General features: G+C 43.6%; 1 protein-coding gene across 3 annotated transcripts in view; it reads right to left on the minus strand.

Annotated features, from left to right (window-relative positions):
- Window positions 1-10,176: 10,176 nt before the first annotated feature.
- The window catches only part of ccdc186 (coiled-coil domain-containing protein 186), a 35,134-nt gene continuing 24,987 nt past the window's right edge, over window positions 10,177-20,323 (minus strand). For 2 of the 3 annotated variants that reach the window (XM_061232970.1, XM_061232971.1), the window contains exons 14-17: window positions 18,739-18,825; window positions 17,485-17,704; window positions 11,925-12,144; window positions 10,177-11,337 (exon numbers count right to left, since the gene is read on the minus strand). In XM_061232970.1, the coding sequence (XP_061088954.1) occupies window positions 11,254-11,337; window positions 11,925-12,144; window positions 17,485-17,704; window positions 18,739-18,825 (611 nt within the window). In that variant the 3' untranslated portion in view covers window positions 10,177-11,253. The remainder of the gene's footprint in view (window positions 11,338-11,924; window positions 12,145-17,484; window positions 17,705-18,738; window positions 18,826-20,323) is intronic. The other variant, XM_061232973.1, reaches the window with a different exon arrangement.

Below are 20,323 nucleotides of genomic sequence, written 5' to 3' on the forward strand. Positions count from 1 at the left end.
ACATTGGGTATATTTAGAAGGAGGTGTTGAGCCAGGGGGTCGTGGGGAGGTCACAGAGGGGCTAAAAATGGATCCATCAGAGCGTGGTGCACTTTCACCCAGCAGCCTCTCCATCCACAGACACGTATGATGTCATTTCTGTGGATGTCATCAGAACCCCAGCCCAGACAAAGACCCTGCTCCAGCCCAGATACTGATCTCCCATCCCATGCAAATACCTCTCTGGTCCAGATAAAGACATTCCTGGGCCAGTTAAAGATTGTTTTTACTGTGACACTGCACCTCACCATGTGTGGTGGTCTGTGTGGTATACTCTGCATCTCCCTCTCTAACCCAGCACCCTGCATGTTTCTCTTTAACCCAGCACCCTACAACTCACTATAAACCAGCACCCTGCACCTCTCTCTAACCCAACACCCTGCATGTTTATCTTTAACCCAGCACCCTACATCTTTCTATAAACCAGCACCCTGCAACTCTCTCTCTAACCCAGCACTCTGTGTGTGTCTCTCTAACCCAGCACCCTGCATGTCTTTCTATAACCCAGCACCCTGCACACCTCTCCACAACCCAGCACCCTGCATCTCTCTCTCTAACCCAGCACCCTACATGTCTTTCTATAATCCAGCACCCTGCATGTGTCTCTATAACCCAGCACCTTGTATCTGCCTCTTTAACCCAGCACCCTGCATCTGTGTCTCTAACCCAGCACCCTGTTTCTGACTGTCTCTCTAACCCACCACCCTGCATCTCTCTCTAACAGAGCACCCTGCACACCTCTCTATAACCCAGCACCCTGCACACCTCTCAAAACCCAGCACCCTACACCTGTCTCTCTAACCCAGTACCCTGTATCTGCCTCTTTAACCCAGCTCCCTGCAGCTCTCTCACTAACCCAGCTCCCTGCATCTCTCTCTATCCCAGTACCCTGCACATACCTCTCTACCCCAACTCCGTGCATCTGTCTCTACAACCCAACACCCTGCATCTATCTCTGGACCCTAACACCATGCATCTGCATATTTAACCCAGCATCCTGCATCTATCTCTCTACCCTAACGCCATGCATCTGCATATTTAACCCAGCATCCTGCATCTATCTCTCTACCGTAACACCATGCATCTGCATATTTAACCCAGCATCCTGCATCTCTCTCTGTAACCTAGCACCCTGCATCTGTCTCTCTACCCTAACACCTGGTATCTGCCTATGTAACCCAGCAGCCTGGATCTCTCTCTATAACCTGGCACCCGGCATGTGTCTGTATTTTTCTGACCCAACACCCTACATAAGTCTCTCTAAATGAGTCCTGCATTAATCTGTCAGAGACTTGAGTCTAGCAGAGCCCTGCTTGTGTATGCTTTGACTTGTTTCCAAACACAGCTGTGGACTTTTCTTTCAGGCTCAACACCCTTTGGAATGAGTCACTGTCAACATCCAGCTCTCCCTGGTGGCATGCAAATGGGAGCTGAAGGGAGATTATGCTACAAGGCAGAGTGCTTTTCCTTAAACTCATCATCATGCTGAAAACAGACATTTTCATGATTGACAAGCTGAGGAAGCAACAGAAAAACAGTGAATTTGAAAGCTCCTTGAAGTATAACAGCAATCAAATTCACCAATGTTTGGGTGCAAGCAGCACGGTGTAATTGCACTGGCCTTGGTCATGCCTACAATGTATTTTAGGTGTAAGATGTCAGGAAGGGAGAGTTGGTTCATGAAGTATCACCTGAACATGCAAGTCCACACCAGGTATCAGGTGCAAATCTGGGTGAAATACATAATTGTTTTGGATTCAAATACCTCTCTATACTTTACTGAGATTGCCTGGTGTATTGGAACCTATAAAATACTGTACAAACCCCACTTCCCGGTCATCTTGGTTGGCTCAATTGCATCAGGCAAGATCAATCGAGCACAGATCAATCGAAAATTATTTAAATCAAAACAATTACATATTTCGCCAAGGGCTGACCGGGTATATTAATAGTGCCTTACTATACTTAATTCATTGGTTGCCATGCAAGGCACCAAGTCTCTCTGTGGGAGTTTGTGTTTTCTATGCCACACCCACCTGTATAGTCCAAATGCCCTTGAACACCAGTAAGGCAGGTGAGCAAACGGAGACCTCGATACCTCGAGGTTTTAGTGTCTGACAGCTGAATGCCTCAGGCAAATGTATACGGGCGAATGTGTACACAGCACACTGTACATTGTCTGCAATGCTGGTCACTGCCCCCACTGACGGCAGGAGGTTGTTGGTTTAGGGCCCAGCTGAGTCAAAAACCAATGACAACCATTAAAATTGCATGCCACTTATTGTTCAGAGAGACATTAGACAAGGAGGGAAGGCCCCTAGTGACAAGAGCAAGGGCCTTTAAAGAGCTAAAGGTGACATGGCTGTACTCCATCTGTTATCTCAATGACAATACTATACGGTGACAATTTACAAAAGATGCACAGTGATCTGTGAGTTTATTAAAAATGCTAATGATAAAGTTCACATTTATGTTAGCTCCAATAATTATAAACATATTCAGATGCTACTGCATTCCAGTTACAACAAGGATTGAAAATAACATACTCTGTACAATCTGTAATACGGATGAAATTCTCTTCTCAGTAAATGTTAGTGTTTAAAAAGAAGTAAATCATGGCCAGATAAAGACATCAATAGCAGATGTCATTGAATAATATACATTATTTAATATACTTCCAGGGCCAGAACTGATGAGTGAATGGAGGCAGAACAGACCTCTCTAAAAATAGATTGTAGTTTACATAACACTGGAGGTGTGAGTAAGATTTAACCTGCCAGAAGTCCAGTAGTGCAGCTCAACTCTGCGAGACAAAGTGCTTCTCTCTATTAGCACAACTTAGCACTGGCAAACAGTGCACTGAGACATGGGGCTCAAACCAGCCACACTAAATTCACCCAGTTACAAGTTCAACATTAAAAAAGTTATAATACAATAATTGTTTAAACAGTGTATTCAGTCCGGATGCATGCCCTTCAATTTAGTTTCGAAGCATCACATTCTTCAAAACATACAAGCTTGGGCATGGTTCTAGTGAGAAGCTGTCAGGATTTTAACCACTAATTATAGATATGAACCTTTTGTATCAGACCACCCCATTTTTAACTGAGCAAAAGCATCAGAACATGTGACTGACAGGTGTTTCTTGCTGCCCAGATGTGTCCTGTTAGATTGATTACATAACATAATCACATAACATAGCAATGCTCACCTTTTCATACCCCTAAGTGTACCAACTCCCTAGTTTGCCTAAAAGCGAAATAGTATTTAAGACCGTATCAAGCCTGGTCTTGAAAACCCCCAGTGTTTCTGCCTCCAGTACATGTACTGGCAAGCAATTCCACACATTGACCACTCGCTGTGTGAAAAAAAAAATCCTTTCCTTGCTGTGAGGCGGCACGGATAGTGCATTGCCGCCTCACAGCAAGGAGGTCCTGGGTTTGAATCCCCGTCGGCCGGGGACTCTCTGTGTGGATGTGTGCATGTTCTCCCCGTGTTTGCGTGGGTTTCCTCCGGGTACTCCGGTTTCCTCCCACAGTCCAACAACATGCAGGATAGGCTGACTGGAGAGTCTAAATTGCCCATAGGTATGAGTGTGTGAGTGAATGGTGTGTGTGCCCTGCGATGGACTGGCGACCTGTCCAGGGTGTATTCCTGCCTTTCGCCCAATGTATGCCGGGATAGGCTCCAGCCCCCCTGCGACCCTGTTCAGGATAAGTGGGTTAGGATAATGAATGAATGAATGAATTTCTGCTTTGCCAATTTCCATTTGTGCCCTCTCGTTCTGCTAACCAAACTCACCCTGAAGAATCGCTTATAATTCACTTTGTTAATCCCTTTAATGAATTTAAAAGACTCAATCAAATCAAATTGGTTAAACAATAAATAGTTCTGAATGTGTACTCTCAGTTTTAGCATTGGGTTTTGCCTGTGAAGACATTTGTGTTAGAAAAGATAAACCAATATGAAGACCAGAGAGCTGTCTTTGGGAGACAAGCAAGCCATTTTGAAGTGGGGAAGAGGGGAAATCGATCAGAGCCATTGCACAAGCATTGGTGATAGCTTGTACAACAACTTGGAATGTCCTGAAAAAGAAAGAAACTGCTGGCATACTGAGCAACAGGTTGACCAAGGAAAACAGCTGCGGTTGATGACAGAAACATTGTGAGAGCTGTCAAGAAAAACACCAAAACATCAGTCAGTGACATCACAAACAATCTCCACAGGGCAGGGGTGAAGGTATCTCAATCAACTGTTTGAAGAAAACTTTGAGAGCAGCAATATCAGGGTTATACCACAAGATTCAAACCACTCATCAGTAGTAAGAATCGGAAGGCGAGATTTGCAAAGAAGTACAGAGATAAGTCACAAAAGTTCTGGGACAAAGTTTTATGGACTGATGAGACCAAGATTAACCTCTACCAAAGTGATGGAAAGGTCAAAGTGAGGAGAAAGAAGGGATCTGCTCATGGTCCATAACATACAAGCTCATCTGTGAAGCACAGTGGATGATGTAACTCAATATGGTAGCAGCAGAATTAATTCAGAAGTGAACAAAACATGACTGGCAGCCAGTGGAGGGAAGTAAGCAGGGAGGTGACATGAGAGTGTTTGGGAAGGTTGAAGACCTACTTGTATGTGCAAGCTATGTATGCCTTATTAAAGCCTGGAAAAAGCTATTTATTTTGGATGAAAACTAAGAAAAAAGCCCAGTACTTAGTTTTCTTTTAAGGGCCAGGGGAAACCTCTGAGTTTTTCTAGGTGTGCCTATCAAAAACTGGGTTTGCCTATAGGACACCCGGGGCACAGAGTGCAAAAAACCACTAACTGCTGAATAAATTACATTACTCTTCTTGCCTCTTAAATTCCTATTAATTGCATCTTATTGACGCTTTACTAATAGTCAAGGCTCTGGTACCTTTTGAGTATAATTACTTAGGACTGTAGAATGCTATGAGAAATGTAAACCTTGAAAAAGCAGCTAATTGAAGGTCAGTTGCAGTACTCATCTGGATCTGGCTTCTTGCCAATCAGCAGAATTTATTTTCTAACAAGAAATGCTCAAGACACAGCATAAAATAACCAACTCTGCAACTTACAAAGAAGCTCAGGGAATTGGATCTCCACAGACTGTTCAGATTTCTACACGAAGAAATTACAAATCAAACACTGCAGCAAATCAGGTTTCATTTGCTTGCATTAAAATGTTAATCATTTCTTTTTTTTAATAGAAGTACATTGCTGATGGTGTAATGTGCAGTTTATTTGTCAGCACATCAAATATGATATAGTTTTATTTCCGACTTGACTTAGCTTTTTTTACGCTCGTAATTTTGCTGTGTGTTTATTTTCCCAGCGATCCATACATCGAACGGATCACTGCAACAGACCGTGGCCACCGGCTGTTCCCATGTTAAATTCATGACTGCGTGGCTAGACCTGTACATTGCTGCACACTCATTGTGTGTGACACTAGCGAGCTTTCCAAGAACAGCTCTGATGCATGGGGGACTGTAAAACCTTTCCTTCCAGTAAGTGCATTGCAAAAAACGGCTCTGATTCCGTCAAGTGAGTCATCTTTGTATCGTTAGCATTTGCTAGTTATATTTTTACATCTGAACAATATGCCCTTTAAAAGTATTTTCATCGTCAGTATAAAATTGAGGTATGAAGTACTTTTTCCCAGGAAGTCATGCTTCATCAAAAGGATTTGAGAATAAATCTGTAATTTCGGTGTATTTGTGTTCTTGATTTATTTTCTGTGTATTTGTGCACTGGATGAAGACCAGAAGGGTCAGGTTACAGATAGTACATAATGTAGCACTGTCGCAGAACCGGCTCAAATACGTAATTGTTTTGGATTCTAATACTTTTCTGTGCTTGATTGAGCTTGTCTGGTACAATCGAGTAAACCAAGAGGATGTTTGCAGAAGTCAGGGTTTGCACCTGTTGAGAGTATTTCATAGGTTCCAAAACACCAGACAAACTCAGTAAAGCATAGGGAAGTATTTGAATCAAAAACAATAACATGATCCAGGTCTTTCATTTTTCATTACGCCTCCTTTGTCGGAAGGGACTCCATGTGAAATTGTGGGACCAGAGGAGAGCTCTCCTTGTCTTGTCCTTGTTTTCACAGCGTAGGGCAGGGGTGAGGACACTGCTATGCTGGTGTGACAGGAGTGTCATAAAGGAGAGTACTGTAAACACAGCTTTTGTTGTGGCACGAATCGGTTGTACGGATGGTTACGGTTATGCAACTCTGCAGCTGTTCCTCTGGAGATCGCACCTCGCCTCTGTTTATGGAGCGCGCTTTCTCTGGTGCCAACCCTTTGATCTTTACGCCGCGTATAATACAGTAGCAGTATGTAATACTTTTCTGAATATGATAACCACATAATGAACCTGGGTTATACACCCGTGTGACTTGTACCCGTTCGTGTATCAGTTGCATATTAACCTTATTTGACAGTAGCTACTTCATTACTGGGAATATATGCAGCTTTGAAATGTTGATTCTGAATTTTATGCAAAGTTGTGCAACGTAATTAGGATTACAATCTTCGTCAGTTTTGTGGCGCTCATGTCTAGGCCTGATAAATTCTAACAAACTGCCATTTTGGGGGAAATGTGTAATACCATGCGCATTAAGGAACAAAGGGGGGAAAATAACCCGAAGCTGTGCATTAAAGGAAACAAAAAAATCTATCGCACTCGTGAGAGATTGACAATGTGCAGTCAAGGTTGAGATTTCCTACGCATCATTTCCACTGGGAACAATAACTATAAATACAATTCTGAACACAAACAACCCTTTAAACCAAAAGAAATTAACTCAAATCCGCAAATGAAAATGTTAATGGTTGTGTGCTGCCAGCCAAGTAAAAATAATTAATTGCAGTCATGTGCTTTGGGTGCCTGCCAGCGAATAAAGCACAGGGAGAATCTAGGTTACTCTGGGCAGCCTTCACCAGTGCTGGCAACCCAGTTTAAGTGGATGCTTTAGATCCACGGCGAGACTAGGTATTTAAAAAAAGAACTGGGTGCACTTCACATGAAGGTATTTGTCGGACTCCAGTTACCTGGGGTACATGCAGTTGGCAGAGCACTACAAAACATGCCCCAAAGAGGGCTGATGGGAGGTGTAGTCCAGGGTTCATCAAATGCAATGAAAATCCCACCATGGTGTTTTGTGATGTTCGGTATTTTCATTTCTTCTCCATAGTTTTAAAACTATGCAACAGTGACCCCTCTGGCTGGTAAAATCCCCAGGTGCAAACAAGGATGTGACAAGGTGGAGATATGATTTTAATGGAGAACGGCGTCCAAAAGTCAGTCTGGACAGGCATTGAGACCCAACAACAATAATATAGTCATTTTTGCATGAATATTCAAGCAGTGCACAGGAATTAAGTAAAGCAGTGACTTGAAAGCTATCTAGCCAGACTATTTTTATGGTCCATTACGAAAGTGTGGCAGTATGAACAATTCCATTATGCTTTTAAAAACTCTGCAAATATATATCCAATCAGTTTCATAAACATGCTTGAGAAAGCACTGTGTAGAACACATAAAAATATTTTTTTACAAAATTGCCTCATCACATTTGCAGTTTCATTAGAATATTTTTACTACCTACCCATGACTCATAAATTATGAAACAAATGTATACATTTAGAAAAATTGCTTACTTGTTTGAGGAATGGAAGAAAACCCAATTATTATATTTAAAATAGAATGCTATACTACCACATTCTCTTGGGTCAAAGGGAGCTTGGTAAATGGTGGGGTGTCAAAATAACTGATTGTACAGGATCAATGACTGTACATCAACCCTGAACCGCGAAGTGTCTGACTTTTTAATAAAGAGGCCATTTCTGATTTACGCCTTTTATTCCCTGTAACTGCCTATATATACAGAAAGGATACGGAATCTTTAAAAACATTTCAACATTTTACAGAATGTTTTATCTACAAATTTATAATCACAGTTTGACATTTCAATGAACTGAACATATTTCATGTTTAATGGATCAAAAAAAACAAAAATAAAACAATAAGTCCCATTTGAACGATTAAAATAAAATATACAGTCTTCAGAAAAAAAAAAAAAAAGTCTTCATTCTCCTGATTGTATTGGGAAGTGTTTGAATTTGAGGAACTGCATATTTAATTTCGCATTGGACATCTGCTCTGAGGAGAGGCCCCCCAATGACGACGAGCGAGTTCCCGGCACGGCAACGGCACGGTAACTTTGCGCCAACATTGCGCTAATGTTGCGGCAAAGTTGCAAGGAAGTGCGCCTCGCTCAGGGGAGTGGTTCCGTCGCGGAAAATAACGGCTACGAACGGCACTAGACGCGTGCGGGGTCCGACATGACACGACAAACCACGTATCCAGCGCTTTCTATTACGCCACGTCACAAACTGCGCTACTCCTATGGGCACAGCTCGCAAGGGATAACTCTCGCGCAAAGCGTACATACAAATGCCATCCTTCACAAGTAAAATGCCTCTCTTATGCCCTTGAAGTGCATCTAAGGCGGGGAATCTAGAACATTCTGTGTGTGCGACAAACACCACCAAGGCTTTGAAAATGGACACCCTGAAAATCAATGCGAGGATTGCTTGAAAGAGGGGCGATGACAGAGAGCAAATATTTTATGTGTTTCAGGATCAGGGTACCAACTGCCCCTGTTATCAGATAAGGTGCATCTCAAAGCAGGGAAAGACCACAGTCATTCTCTCATTTTATTATGTTCTCGTTCCATCACATTTCAGATGCCTGTGACCTAGGTTGGTGGTTCAAGCCCTGGTGTAGCCAACTAAGGCCCTTAATCCCATATTGCTCCAGTGGGGATTGTCCACGGCTTAGTGTAATTAACTGTAAGTCACTTTGGATATAAGCGTCAGCTATATAACTGTGGTGTAATGAAATGTTCCTCCTTAAGGGTTCCCCCCCCCCCCCCCCCGCACAATGGCGATAGTTTCCCTGGCGGTTTACATGGTCTGCTTCATCACAGCACAACTTCTTTTTAAAAGCCACACTTGTTTTCACCCATAATCGTAGTTACGGAATACATAGTGCAAACTTAGTGTACGAAGGCAGGAATATTTTCAGCAACTAGATCAAATGTATAAAAGTAAATAATCAAATTAACTTCTTTAAAAGAAAGTATGAGGTTTGTATTAATGGCATGAAAATGTAATATGAATTTTTTGCTCAGCCAAAAAAAAGAAAAAGAAAAAGAAAAAAAAGGAATAAAAAAATAAAATTGCTCAGTGCATTTCCTCATCTGGTCGTCCATAACATTGAGCCTAGCCGAAACATTACGACGTAGCCGGAGAGTTTATGCGACGTTTTCACAGACAGGACAGGAAATAGTGCCCTCGCACAAATGCGAAATTAAACTGCGCCGAGGTGTATGAAAAGCACGGCCATTCTGGAGCGACCAACGCACGCGCTGACCTACGCACAGGTAGGAGGAACGGCAAAGCCGGGTCGACGGTTTGCTGCTCCAGGGGAGAAAAAATGTGCATGCTAACGGCTATCCGCGAACGCTACGCTTCACCAGCAGCCCCCGCGGAGGGCCCGGCGTGGCTAACCTACAGGAATTGCACTTTTGCCCGACATATTTATAGCTGGCCTTCTTCTCGGCCTTCATCTCCACCCATTCATTACATCCCAACGCCAGCGACAACATAACGCCATGACCCAACGGCAGGGGGAGGGGCTTTCTACGGCCCAAAACGACAGAACGTAGCAGCCTGGCGCGACGTAGCAATGTCAGTCCATCCGCTATCTGTTTTCCGGAACTTAAAACGTGCCTTTTTTTTTTTTTCATTTGCTCACAATCAGGTCGACTGAGCTGAGAAAGAAAGCAGTCAAGCCCTAGATAACGTATCCCAAAGGGCCAAGTATGTATGTGAATATGTCCTGTCTTAGTAGCTTAATAGGAGAGCGTAATAACTGTACACTGTTAATACTGAAGTCATTGCAGGGATTTTTGGCTTTGTATTTGCAGTACTACCATGCAGTGTCATTTGGAAGATGTAAATATTCTGAATTTAGCCGGAGAATAACTTTTCAAGCTATAATGCACAAGTGTGCATTGATTCCCAACCCCCCCCACCCCCCCAGTTCAGAAGTACATTCAACATTGGCACTAGTACAATGAGAAACAGAAATATGGAAGTCAAGATGCACTTCTGTGCTGCGTTACACTCCACTACACAGCGAGTCAGTCCATAGTTTGAAGTCTGTTAATTTCATTATTATATTGATGGATAAGTGCAGGGTACCATCATTTCATAATAATAATAATAATAATAATAATAACAACAACAATAATAATAATAATAATAATAATAATTTAAAAGATGGTTTGAACAGGACTTGATATGATGGGTAATTCTAAGCCTCCGTACTTAATTTGGCTTTTTCTGACAGACAGAGAAAATGCAGCAGGAAGGAGCAGAAAAACGAAAACCTCACGTGAGAGAGAAAGAGAGAGAGAGAGAGAGAGAGAGAAAGAGAGAGAGAGAGAGGGATGGAGAGGGAGGGAGTCGAAAGAGGGCAGAGGACAGAGATCTGAGAGAAAGGAGAGAATCGGAGCATAGGGAGGAACTACAGGGAGAAATATCGAGAGAAGGAGGACAAGAGGAGATAAGATGAGAGAAGATGTTTTACTCCCATTCCATGTCTGTTATCTCCTGGAGGTTTCCCATAGGGACCCTCAAACAGGACCAAGGCTGCCTGTGTGTATGTGTGTGTTTGTGTGTGAGAGAGTGTGTGTTTGTGAGTGTGTGTACGTGTGTGTGAGTGTGTGTGTGTGTCTGTGTGTGAGAGTGTGTTTGTGAGTGTGTGTACGTGTGTGAGAGTGTGTATGTGTGTGTGTGTGTGAGAGTGTGTGTTTGTGAGTGTGTGTACGTGTGTGTGAGAGTGTGCGTGTCTGTGTGTGTGAGAGTGTGTGTGTGGGTGAGTGTGAGTGTGTGCGCGAGTGTGTGTGAGAGTGTGTGTCTGTGTGTGAGAGTGTGTGTTTGTGAGAGTGTGTGTGTGTGTGTGTGCGCGAGTGTGTGTGTGCATGTACATGTGAGCGTGAGAGAGCGACAGAGCTGTACTGGAGGCCTCCCTCCTGCCCGTGTCTGAGATGTAATGGGGGTAGGGCGTGGTTTTGACTCGTCCTCCTTGCCCCATTGATGAGGCTGAAGCTGCAGCTCATTTTCCTCTCAATCTCTCCTCCAGCTCCTGCTGCTGTTTAATGAGTCTCTCGATCTCAGCACCCAGCGTCTGCAGGTTCTCCTGTAGAGAGAGCCATTACCGCTATGTTACACATCCAGCATTACTGCTGTTACACATCTCTCATTACCCCTACATTACACATCCAGCATTACTGCTGTTACACATCTCACATTACCCCTACATTACACATCCACCATTATTGCTGTTACACATCTCTCATTACTCCTACATTACACATCCTCTAGTACTGCTGTTACACATCTCTCATTACCCCTACATTACACATCCACCATTACTGCTGTTACACATCCATCATTACCCCTACATTACACATCCACCATTACTGCTGTTACACAGCCATCATTACCCATACATTACACATCCTCCATTACTGCTGTTACACATCCATCATTACCCCTACATTACACATCCTCCATTACCGCTACACTTTGTATCCACCATTGCCACTACATTACACATTTGGCATTACCACAACATGGGTTGCAGGGAAATAGGGAGAGGGAGCACAGCAATAACAATGTCTCAATCACTTTAGTAACACGTGCAGGAAAACACAAAGCAGCACACAGGCCACGCGCACAAAGGAAGGCCGAGGAGACGCACAGACAGACAAACGGACGCGGTACCTTGAGGGTGATGTTCTTGAGCAGCGTGTCCTCCAGCAGGGCCTGCAGCTTGCGGTTGATCTCCAGCGACAGGTCGAGCGTCAGGCCGCTGTCGGCCGGGTGAGAGGTGTACAGAGACGCCATTATCCCCCCCCTCCTGCTCAAGTGAGCCTTGTTAAAGTCAGAGGCCTCCGAGGAGAGCGCCCCCGACTCCTCCCTCAGCACATAGCTCTGAATAATCCTGCGGGAGAGAGAGAACCGGACACACCTTAACCACACCTGCCTCGACCACAGACACACCTTAACCACACCTGCCTCTACCTCAGACATACCTTATCCACACCTGCCTCGACCACAGACACACCATAATCACACCTGCCTCGACCACAGACACACCTTAACCACACCTGCCTCGACCACAGACACACCTTAACCACACCTGCCTCTACCACAGACATACCTTAACCACATCTGCCTCGACCACAGACACACCATAACCACACCTGCCTCGACCAGACACACCTTAACCACACCTGCCTCGACCACAGACACACCATAACCACACCTTCCTCGACCACAGACACACCTTAACCACACCTGCCTCTACCACAGACATACCTTAACCACACCTGCCTCTACCACAGACATACCTTAACCACACCTGCCTCTACCACAGACATACCTTAACCACACCTGCCTCGACCACAGACACACCATAACCACACCTGCCCCGACCAGACACACCTTAACCACACCTGCCTCGACCACAGACATACCTTATCCACACCTGCCTCGACCACAGACACACATTAACCACACCTGCCTCGACCAGACACACCTTAACCACACCTGCCTCTACCACAGACATACCTTATCCACACCTGCCTCGACCACAGACACACCATAACCACACCTGCCTCGACCACAGACACACCTTAACCACACCTGCCTCTACCACAGACATACCTTATCCACACCTGCCTCGACCACAGACACACCATAACCACACCTGCCTCGACCACAGACACACCTTAACCACACCTGCCTCGACCACAGACATACCTTAACCACACCTGCCTCGACCACAGACACACCTTAACCACACCTGCCTCGACCACAGACACACCTTAACCACACCTGCCTCGACCACAGACACACCATAACCACACCTGCCTCGACCACAGACACACCATAACCACACCTGCCTCGACCACAGACACACCTTAACCACACCTGCCTCGACCAGACACACCTTAACCACACCTGCCTCGACCACAGACACACCATAACCACACCTGCCTCGACCAGACACACCTTAACCACACCTGCCTCGACCACAGACACACCATAACCACACCTGCCTCGACCACAGACACGCCTTCACACCTAGCACAAGGCGCGCGTTCAAGACAGCAGACATTAGCTAACGTTAGCTAACATATTCAACATTTTCTGTTAGTCGCACACTACTGTTTCAAATGGTTAGCTAACGTTAGCATGCGGCGAACAAAAAACGTTCAATAGTAACAGTCTGCTGCAAACATAGTTCGCCGTCTTGAACGCACATCAGGACCGTCCTCTGCCCATTGGACAAACCCCTTACACCATGCCGTACTTTAGCACTGGACTAGTGAACCACTAAACTAAACAGTACATTGTACAGTTTGTCTGTACATCACTAAAGTGCACAAGCAAACAAACAAACCAGGGAACAAAGATTAGACAGTTTAGGTGTGAGATTTGAATCTGCATTAAATTTCTCTTTCTTGAAAAAACACATATAATATGGTCTAGGACAGTGGTTCTCACTCCTGGTCCTGGAGAGCCGCAGGGTGTGCTGGTTTTTGTTTTTGCCTTAATGTCAGCAAACCATTCAGACCAAAGAATCCAGGTGGGGTGAGTCAACCGTGTAATTAACCGCTTTACTTGATCAATTAAGTGCTGAGTAATAACAAAAGCCGGAACACCCTGCGGCTCTCCAGGACCAGGAGTGAGGACTACTGGCCTACGATATAGGAGCTGTAATGTACAGTAAGTGCTCGGTATTTTCTGCAATAGGGATCAATACACTTCATTCTTACTTCTTAGTCATTCAAGACAAATAATTCTCAGTCATTGAAACAGAAAACCAAATGTTAAAAGGAGAAAATGGAAACACCGTAGTGACAATGTTAAAAATAAATAATAAACTCAATTTCCTGGATTCAATCAACAACTGTCCTTAACTTTCATTTACAAATAAACTCAAGCATTGGTTCACAAACACATTTTGCATTTTGGCGAGTTCAGGGATCGTTTGCGTTTGTGAAGAAGGAAAAATAATTATTGCTTTTAATTGCCAGACAAAGCTGGAGATAAATTATAACTGATTGCAGGCCTAAATCTTTCTTCTTTTTTTGACAGCGAAATCAGTATTCAGTGTGGACACAAAGATTGATCTAAAATGAACTGAACTAAGAAAAAATAGCATTCGAGACCCGAACATCAGAATATAATGAATTTGTATGTACTTACAGCATACAAATGGCATCCTGCGTGCAGCAGTAATTTCTTTAAAATTGCCTCCATTTTAACCTGAATGAAGTCTGCCGCATGCCGGTAACACTTTAATTTTCCACCAGTATTTCACATCTTCCCCTCCATTGTTTTTTCTTTCCAATAAGCAGGACAAAAGATAAATAATCCCTAAAAGTGCTGCCTATTGTAGCCTGGGTTAAAAAAAGAACCAGTTTCCAGGCAAACCAAGTCGGAAATTGCCATATGTTGATGAACTTGCACAACTGAATTAATTTACAGTGACAGATTAAACAGATGTATGTATAAAATATGAATCTATATACACTCACCGAGCACTTTATTAGGAACATTTTTACTTTATTACACCTACTTAGTCATGCAATTATTTAAACAGCCAATTGTGTGGCAGCAGTGCAATGCATACAATCATGTAGATAAGGGTCAGGAGCTTCAGTAAATGTTCTTGCTGATGAGAATTACACAAGAGACATGGCAATCAGCAAGTGGTGATATCGCAGACTCCCTGATTGATATGGTGCGGGGATTGGAACCATGTGACACTCTGACTGGATGCACCATGCATGTTATTCCCTGGGAATGTTGCAGCATGAATTTGTCAAAATTGAACTAAAAAGCAAACACAAAAACACACTTGTGCACACTTGTGTGTCTCACACACACACACACACACACACACAAGCACACCTACGGAACTGAAAATAATTGAACAAAAACCCTTACCTTGAACTGGTCTCGGGTCCGAATGGACCCCAGTTCCACAAGGCAAGTGTTAAAGCAAGCAAACAAAAAATACAATAAATAAAAAAGTAAAATTTGACTAAACACATGATGTACAGTGAGCGTTTCCCAATGAGCTGAATGCTATAGGTGGAGTGTCTTCCCTCTCACTCTGCTCTAGGCCATTACGGACTACGTGTACGACATGCAGTATTTCAGTTACCAAGAATAAAACAACCATATAGCCTGAGCACTCTGTAGGGTTAAATTATTCATTCCAAGCCTGAGAGCTTGGGCAACTGAAACCTTTTCAAGCACGCATGCCTGAGGTCAGGAAGATTCCCCATTCACAACATTCGCAGTTCAAAAGTACAGCGACAATACCGAATTATGCTGCTTCACACCGAATCCTTTGACGAAACGTGAAGAATATATGACAATGACAACGACAATCGGGTAGTTTCCAAACACATGCGTCAACATGGCATCAACATTGGTGGGGCAAAAATAAAAACGCCACTTAATTTGGAATATTTTTTTGGGGGGGGGGGGCAAGCTATATCATTATAAGCTATAATGACACGGATCACAGGCGGCATTATTTGCTTTATTTTAATCATAAAACAGGTGACTCAATTACGAGATAACCACCATAAAGAAACGAACGAGCTTACCCAAGCTACACAGCCAGCTGGCAAACATACCAGCTAAATTAGCCAAAAAAAACTTGCTTATCCTAGCCAAACATGCCATGAACCCATAAGGGAAATAAAATGAGACATTAATCCCAGAATGTAACCAATAACAGAAATGGACATACACAACTGTTTAGCATGCGACCAAATCCCAGTTCAAGTTTCTCTGTCCGCCATCTTCAGCTGCATGATCAATAGTTAGCAGCGAACGTGAGCAGTTTGACAGTTAGTAAAGCAACACAGGATTTAAACAAGAATTGGATTTAAATTGATTTGCACTGACAGTGCGTTAGATGCAATTAGCTACCGACTAAAAGTTAATAAAAAGTGGAAGTTAATAAAAAGTGCTTGCCCTACGATCAAATGAGAATATTTTCTCAACTGAGCCGATTAATCCCTTTATACCTTAATTTAAATTTAGCCTTTCCAGATTCAGTCAAAGCCCATATTTGTACATATTCCACTGAACAGTGTTGTAAATATTGGAACGGGCAGTGTGCCCAATGTAATAACTGAATCACCGAAACCTTCGCCCCCTCAGCACATCTTCACATTTCTTTCAGGCTTCACGAATAAAAGATCGCCTAAAGTATAGTATTTAGTTTTAGCTTCCATGAACACAGTGTGGTCAACTAATGACCACAGCACAGTCCACAGAACTCAGTATTGTGTATCACACACAACACAGAGTGGGCTGAAATGTACTACCAACCTAAGCAAGCTGCATCAACCTTATCTACCTCCCAAAACACCATAGTCAACCCCGTTTACAGCCAAATGAAAACAAAAATAGAAGCATGTCCGCGCCTCGAACATCTGTCAGCAGACCTACTTCATTCAGCCCACTGCATGAAAATGAACGAGAGCGCTTCCACTCTGGTGCATTCTGGGATATCCGTGAAGTCGTAAACCCCAGGTCTATAAATATCCCTGTGACAGTAGCAGAGCCAAGGGATGATGGGGGATGGGGTAAATGTGTTTGCGCCTGCAAAGGTCGGGTTGGGTTTGAAAGGGGCAGGGCGCACGGGTGTGTGTGTGTGTGTGTGTGTGTGTGTGTGTGGGGGGGGCAGAGCTCAATTAATTAAACCCAGTGATTCCTGGCAAGCTCAAGTGTATCCAGAGTGGGGTACACTGCTGCTTTCATTGCCTGATTAAAGGAGGGGTAAAAAAAAGAGTAAAGAGGGAAACAGGGAAGAAGTGCTCTCAGGGTCCTCTCCACATCTCTGCTGGAATGTAAAATTAAAAAGCTGCTACAATTTCCCTTCGGCTAGCTGCTTCTGCTGATACAGTACATTGCCAGTGGAAGCCCAGCATGTCTGTCCTTCTGGTAGAGCGACGAGGAACTGATACTAGAGCAGCCTGTAGCCTAGTGGCTGAGGTAAAGGTTGGTGGTTCAAGCCACGATACGATCCGCACAGCTGTTGGGCCCTTGAGCAAGGCCCTTAACTCCACATTGCTCCAGGGGGGGAATTGTTAACTGAAAGTCGCTTTGGATAAGCGTCAGCTAAAGAATAAATGACCATTATTATTACTGTAAATACAGCTTTCTGTTCCAAACACAGTTCAGAACCACGCCAGGGTCGACGTCACGTCTCTCCAGCTCCCGGGCTTGTGCGGTGCGTGGCACTCACTTGGTCTTTTTCCTGATCTCCTCCACCAGCTGCTTGATGTGGTCCTCCAGGAACTCGATCTTCTCGTTCTTGCGGGCGTGGGCCTTTTGGAGCCGCACGATGCGCTCCACCAGCACGGCCTTGTCCACCTCGGGGAAGCTGTCCACCACTACCACCGACGGGCCGGAGTTGTTCTCCGGCGAACGGTCGTCCGTGCTGCTGCCGCGGGCGTTCAGGGAACCTGGGAAACGGTCAGGGAGATGCATCAGGAGCGGTGGGGTCTGGCCAATCCAGCGCCTCGCAGGTAAAGCGCTGCCCTCTCAGGTTGGATATACTGTATAGTCAGTTGGGTCACTTGCTCAAACACAGGTTCTCTATATTACATTTAATTATATTATAGGACTTTAGCATATGCAACTCTTAGAGCTCTTGGAGCAGTGGTCCTCTCTCCTGGTCCTGGAGATCCGCAGGGTGTGCTGGTTTTTATTTTCACCAACCAATTGAGACCAAAGAAACCAGGCGAGGTGAATTAACGGTTTAATTAACTGCTTTAACCCTTTCAGTCTCAAGCCCAATATGAAGTGGCCCCACCCGTGGCTTTGGTTGAGACAATTGAGAACATTTTGTAGTGTTTTAATAGGGGCTCAAAGCAATAGTATAGCAGTCATTTTCAGTGGTTGAAAAGGTATAATGTGCTATATGGCACTCTTGGGATTTTACAGTAGTTACGCTTGAGTGCCATATGGCACTCATGGGACTGAAGTTGATCGATTAAGTGCCGAGTAAAAACTAAAGCCAGCACACCCTGCTGCTCTCCAGGACCAGGAGTGAGGACCACTCTGTTAGAGCAACTGACACTACATTTTTGCCTTGTTTTAAACATAGTGTCCAATTCAGGTTGGGTACTTCGTTCCAAGGTACCATAGTAGAGTCCAAACTGATTGGTATCATGTCCAATCAAGTCCAACTCGCAAACCATCATACTAGACTGTCTCCTTATCAACTCTCTAGCATGACCCGGACCCCTCAGTATCTCACAGCAGTGTGTCTACCTAACGGGCAGTCAGTGCGGTGTGGCGGTTCGACGTTTACGTAGCGTCACACTTTGGCGCAGTGTCTCCAGACTAACCTGGAAAGGAATGTCAAGGTTACGCGTGCGCCGCAATGCCCCCGCAAGAACGAGGGCGCTCGAATAGTACGGAAGGAAGTCGCTCGTCTGCCATGGCAGTTACTTCTATCGGCAGAGCCCCTGTGCATTTACAGCCAACAAGCTACCTTTTGCGTTTGTGTACAGCATTGTAGCACTCCTCTGCTCTACATGGGCTGGCCTTAGGTGTCCGCAGCCATGGTTGCAAGGGGTATCTGAGGGGTGGAAAAATTCAGCCTGCGGTCAGATTCAACTGGAATTATATGATGTAATATAAAAATGCAATTTTAATCATTAAACTGTTAAGTCTCCCTACCTAATGTAGCCCACACTTTATAACGTTATGCGTTTTGCCATGTGTAATATTTAAATTAAACCCACCCACTGTCAACTAGAAGCTATCCATCAGTAATGTCACCTGTGATGAAGTGGCGATACAAATGTAGCAGTGAGACCACAGCAATACTCTGGGACTGGCTTCACATACAACTTGTGTGTTTATTCAGTGGTACCCTTTTCTATGTACAACAGTTTGTTCGTTCTCACTGAACGGTGCTCTGGTGGGAATTTGCAAACTATCATTTGGACAAAGGAAATTTGGAGGACCAAACAGTGTGTAACCGTTTCACTTGACGCCTGTGTTGGGGCTCGGGAAAATGAATGAAATCAGTATTTATTTATTCCATGCCATTGTCTGGCAAAAATGTAATGGCTTAAAAAATGTGCTTCTCTTTGTCTAATACTACATTTTGTCTAAAGATCTGAAACCATTCAGCGTGACAAATATGCAATAGAGGAACTCAGGAAGGGAGCAAATAACTTTTCATGGCACTGCACGTATTCCACTTCAGGTATATTTAAAATAGGCTAATTCAGTTTTACAAGTATAAAGTACTTAAAATATACATAAAACAAACTTAAACTTTATGTACTGCCTATACTTTAAAAAGATATATTTATGTGCTACTCTTTTACAAGGTAAGCCTTGAAGCGAGACTGGTAAATAATAATTCAAATTATTTAGGAGGTTCTCAACACTCTTTTTCGACAAGGACTGCTTTGATAAGGATCTCTTCATACATGCAGCGTGGAGAGAATCCAGAAAACATCAGTACAGTACTTCTCTGAAGAGCAAAGCACCATACTTATCACTTTCTACATTCCAGCCATGTACATATTCTTCAGGTTCCTGAAAAATCTTTATTATGTAGCAACTAGGGTGAAATAATCGCTTCACGGTTATAAGCCTCCGCCAACCAGTCAACTTGCAATTTTACATCCCTGTCTATTCAGCAATAACTAACTTCTAAACTTGATGTATCCTATAACGTAAAGAACATTAAATGTTGAATAAAATATTTTCTCATAATATTCCTGAATATTTAGTGAAAGGCAGAGTAGTGGAATGATAAGACCACCAAGAAAAAATATTTGATTATTAAAACATTTTTTCTAAAAAATGTTTGAACAACATTGTACTAAATTATTTGACTTGCACCATAATTCTTTTGGTCAAACCAACAACAATTGAAGAATATTCCAACAAAAAGTCTTTGAAACTAACTCTAAAATATCAACTAATGATTACATCACCAATCAACAAACAAAATAACCCAAGATCATTTTCTCAGCTACAGTGGAAAGCAAAACGTTATGTCACAGTGAAGTTAACCTTTGACCTTTTGAATGTCGCAGGCATGGAGGCATACAAAT

The sequence above is a fragment of the Conger conger genome, chromosome 2, assembly GCF_963514075.1.
Source record: "Conger conger chromosome 2, fConCon1.1, whole genome shotgun sequence".
In the NCBI taxonomy this organism is placed as follows: Eukaryota; Metazoa; Chordata; class Actinopteri; order Anguilliformes; family Congridae; genus Conger; species Conger conger.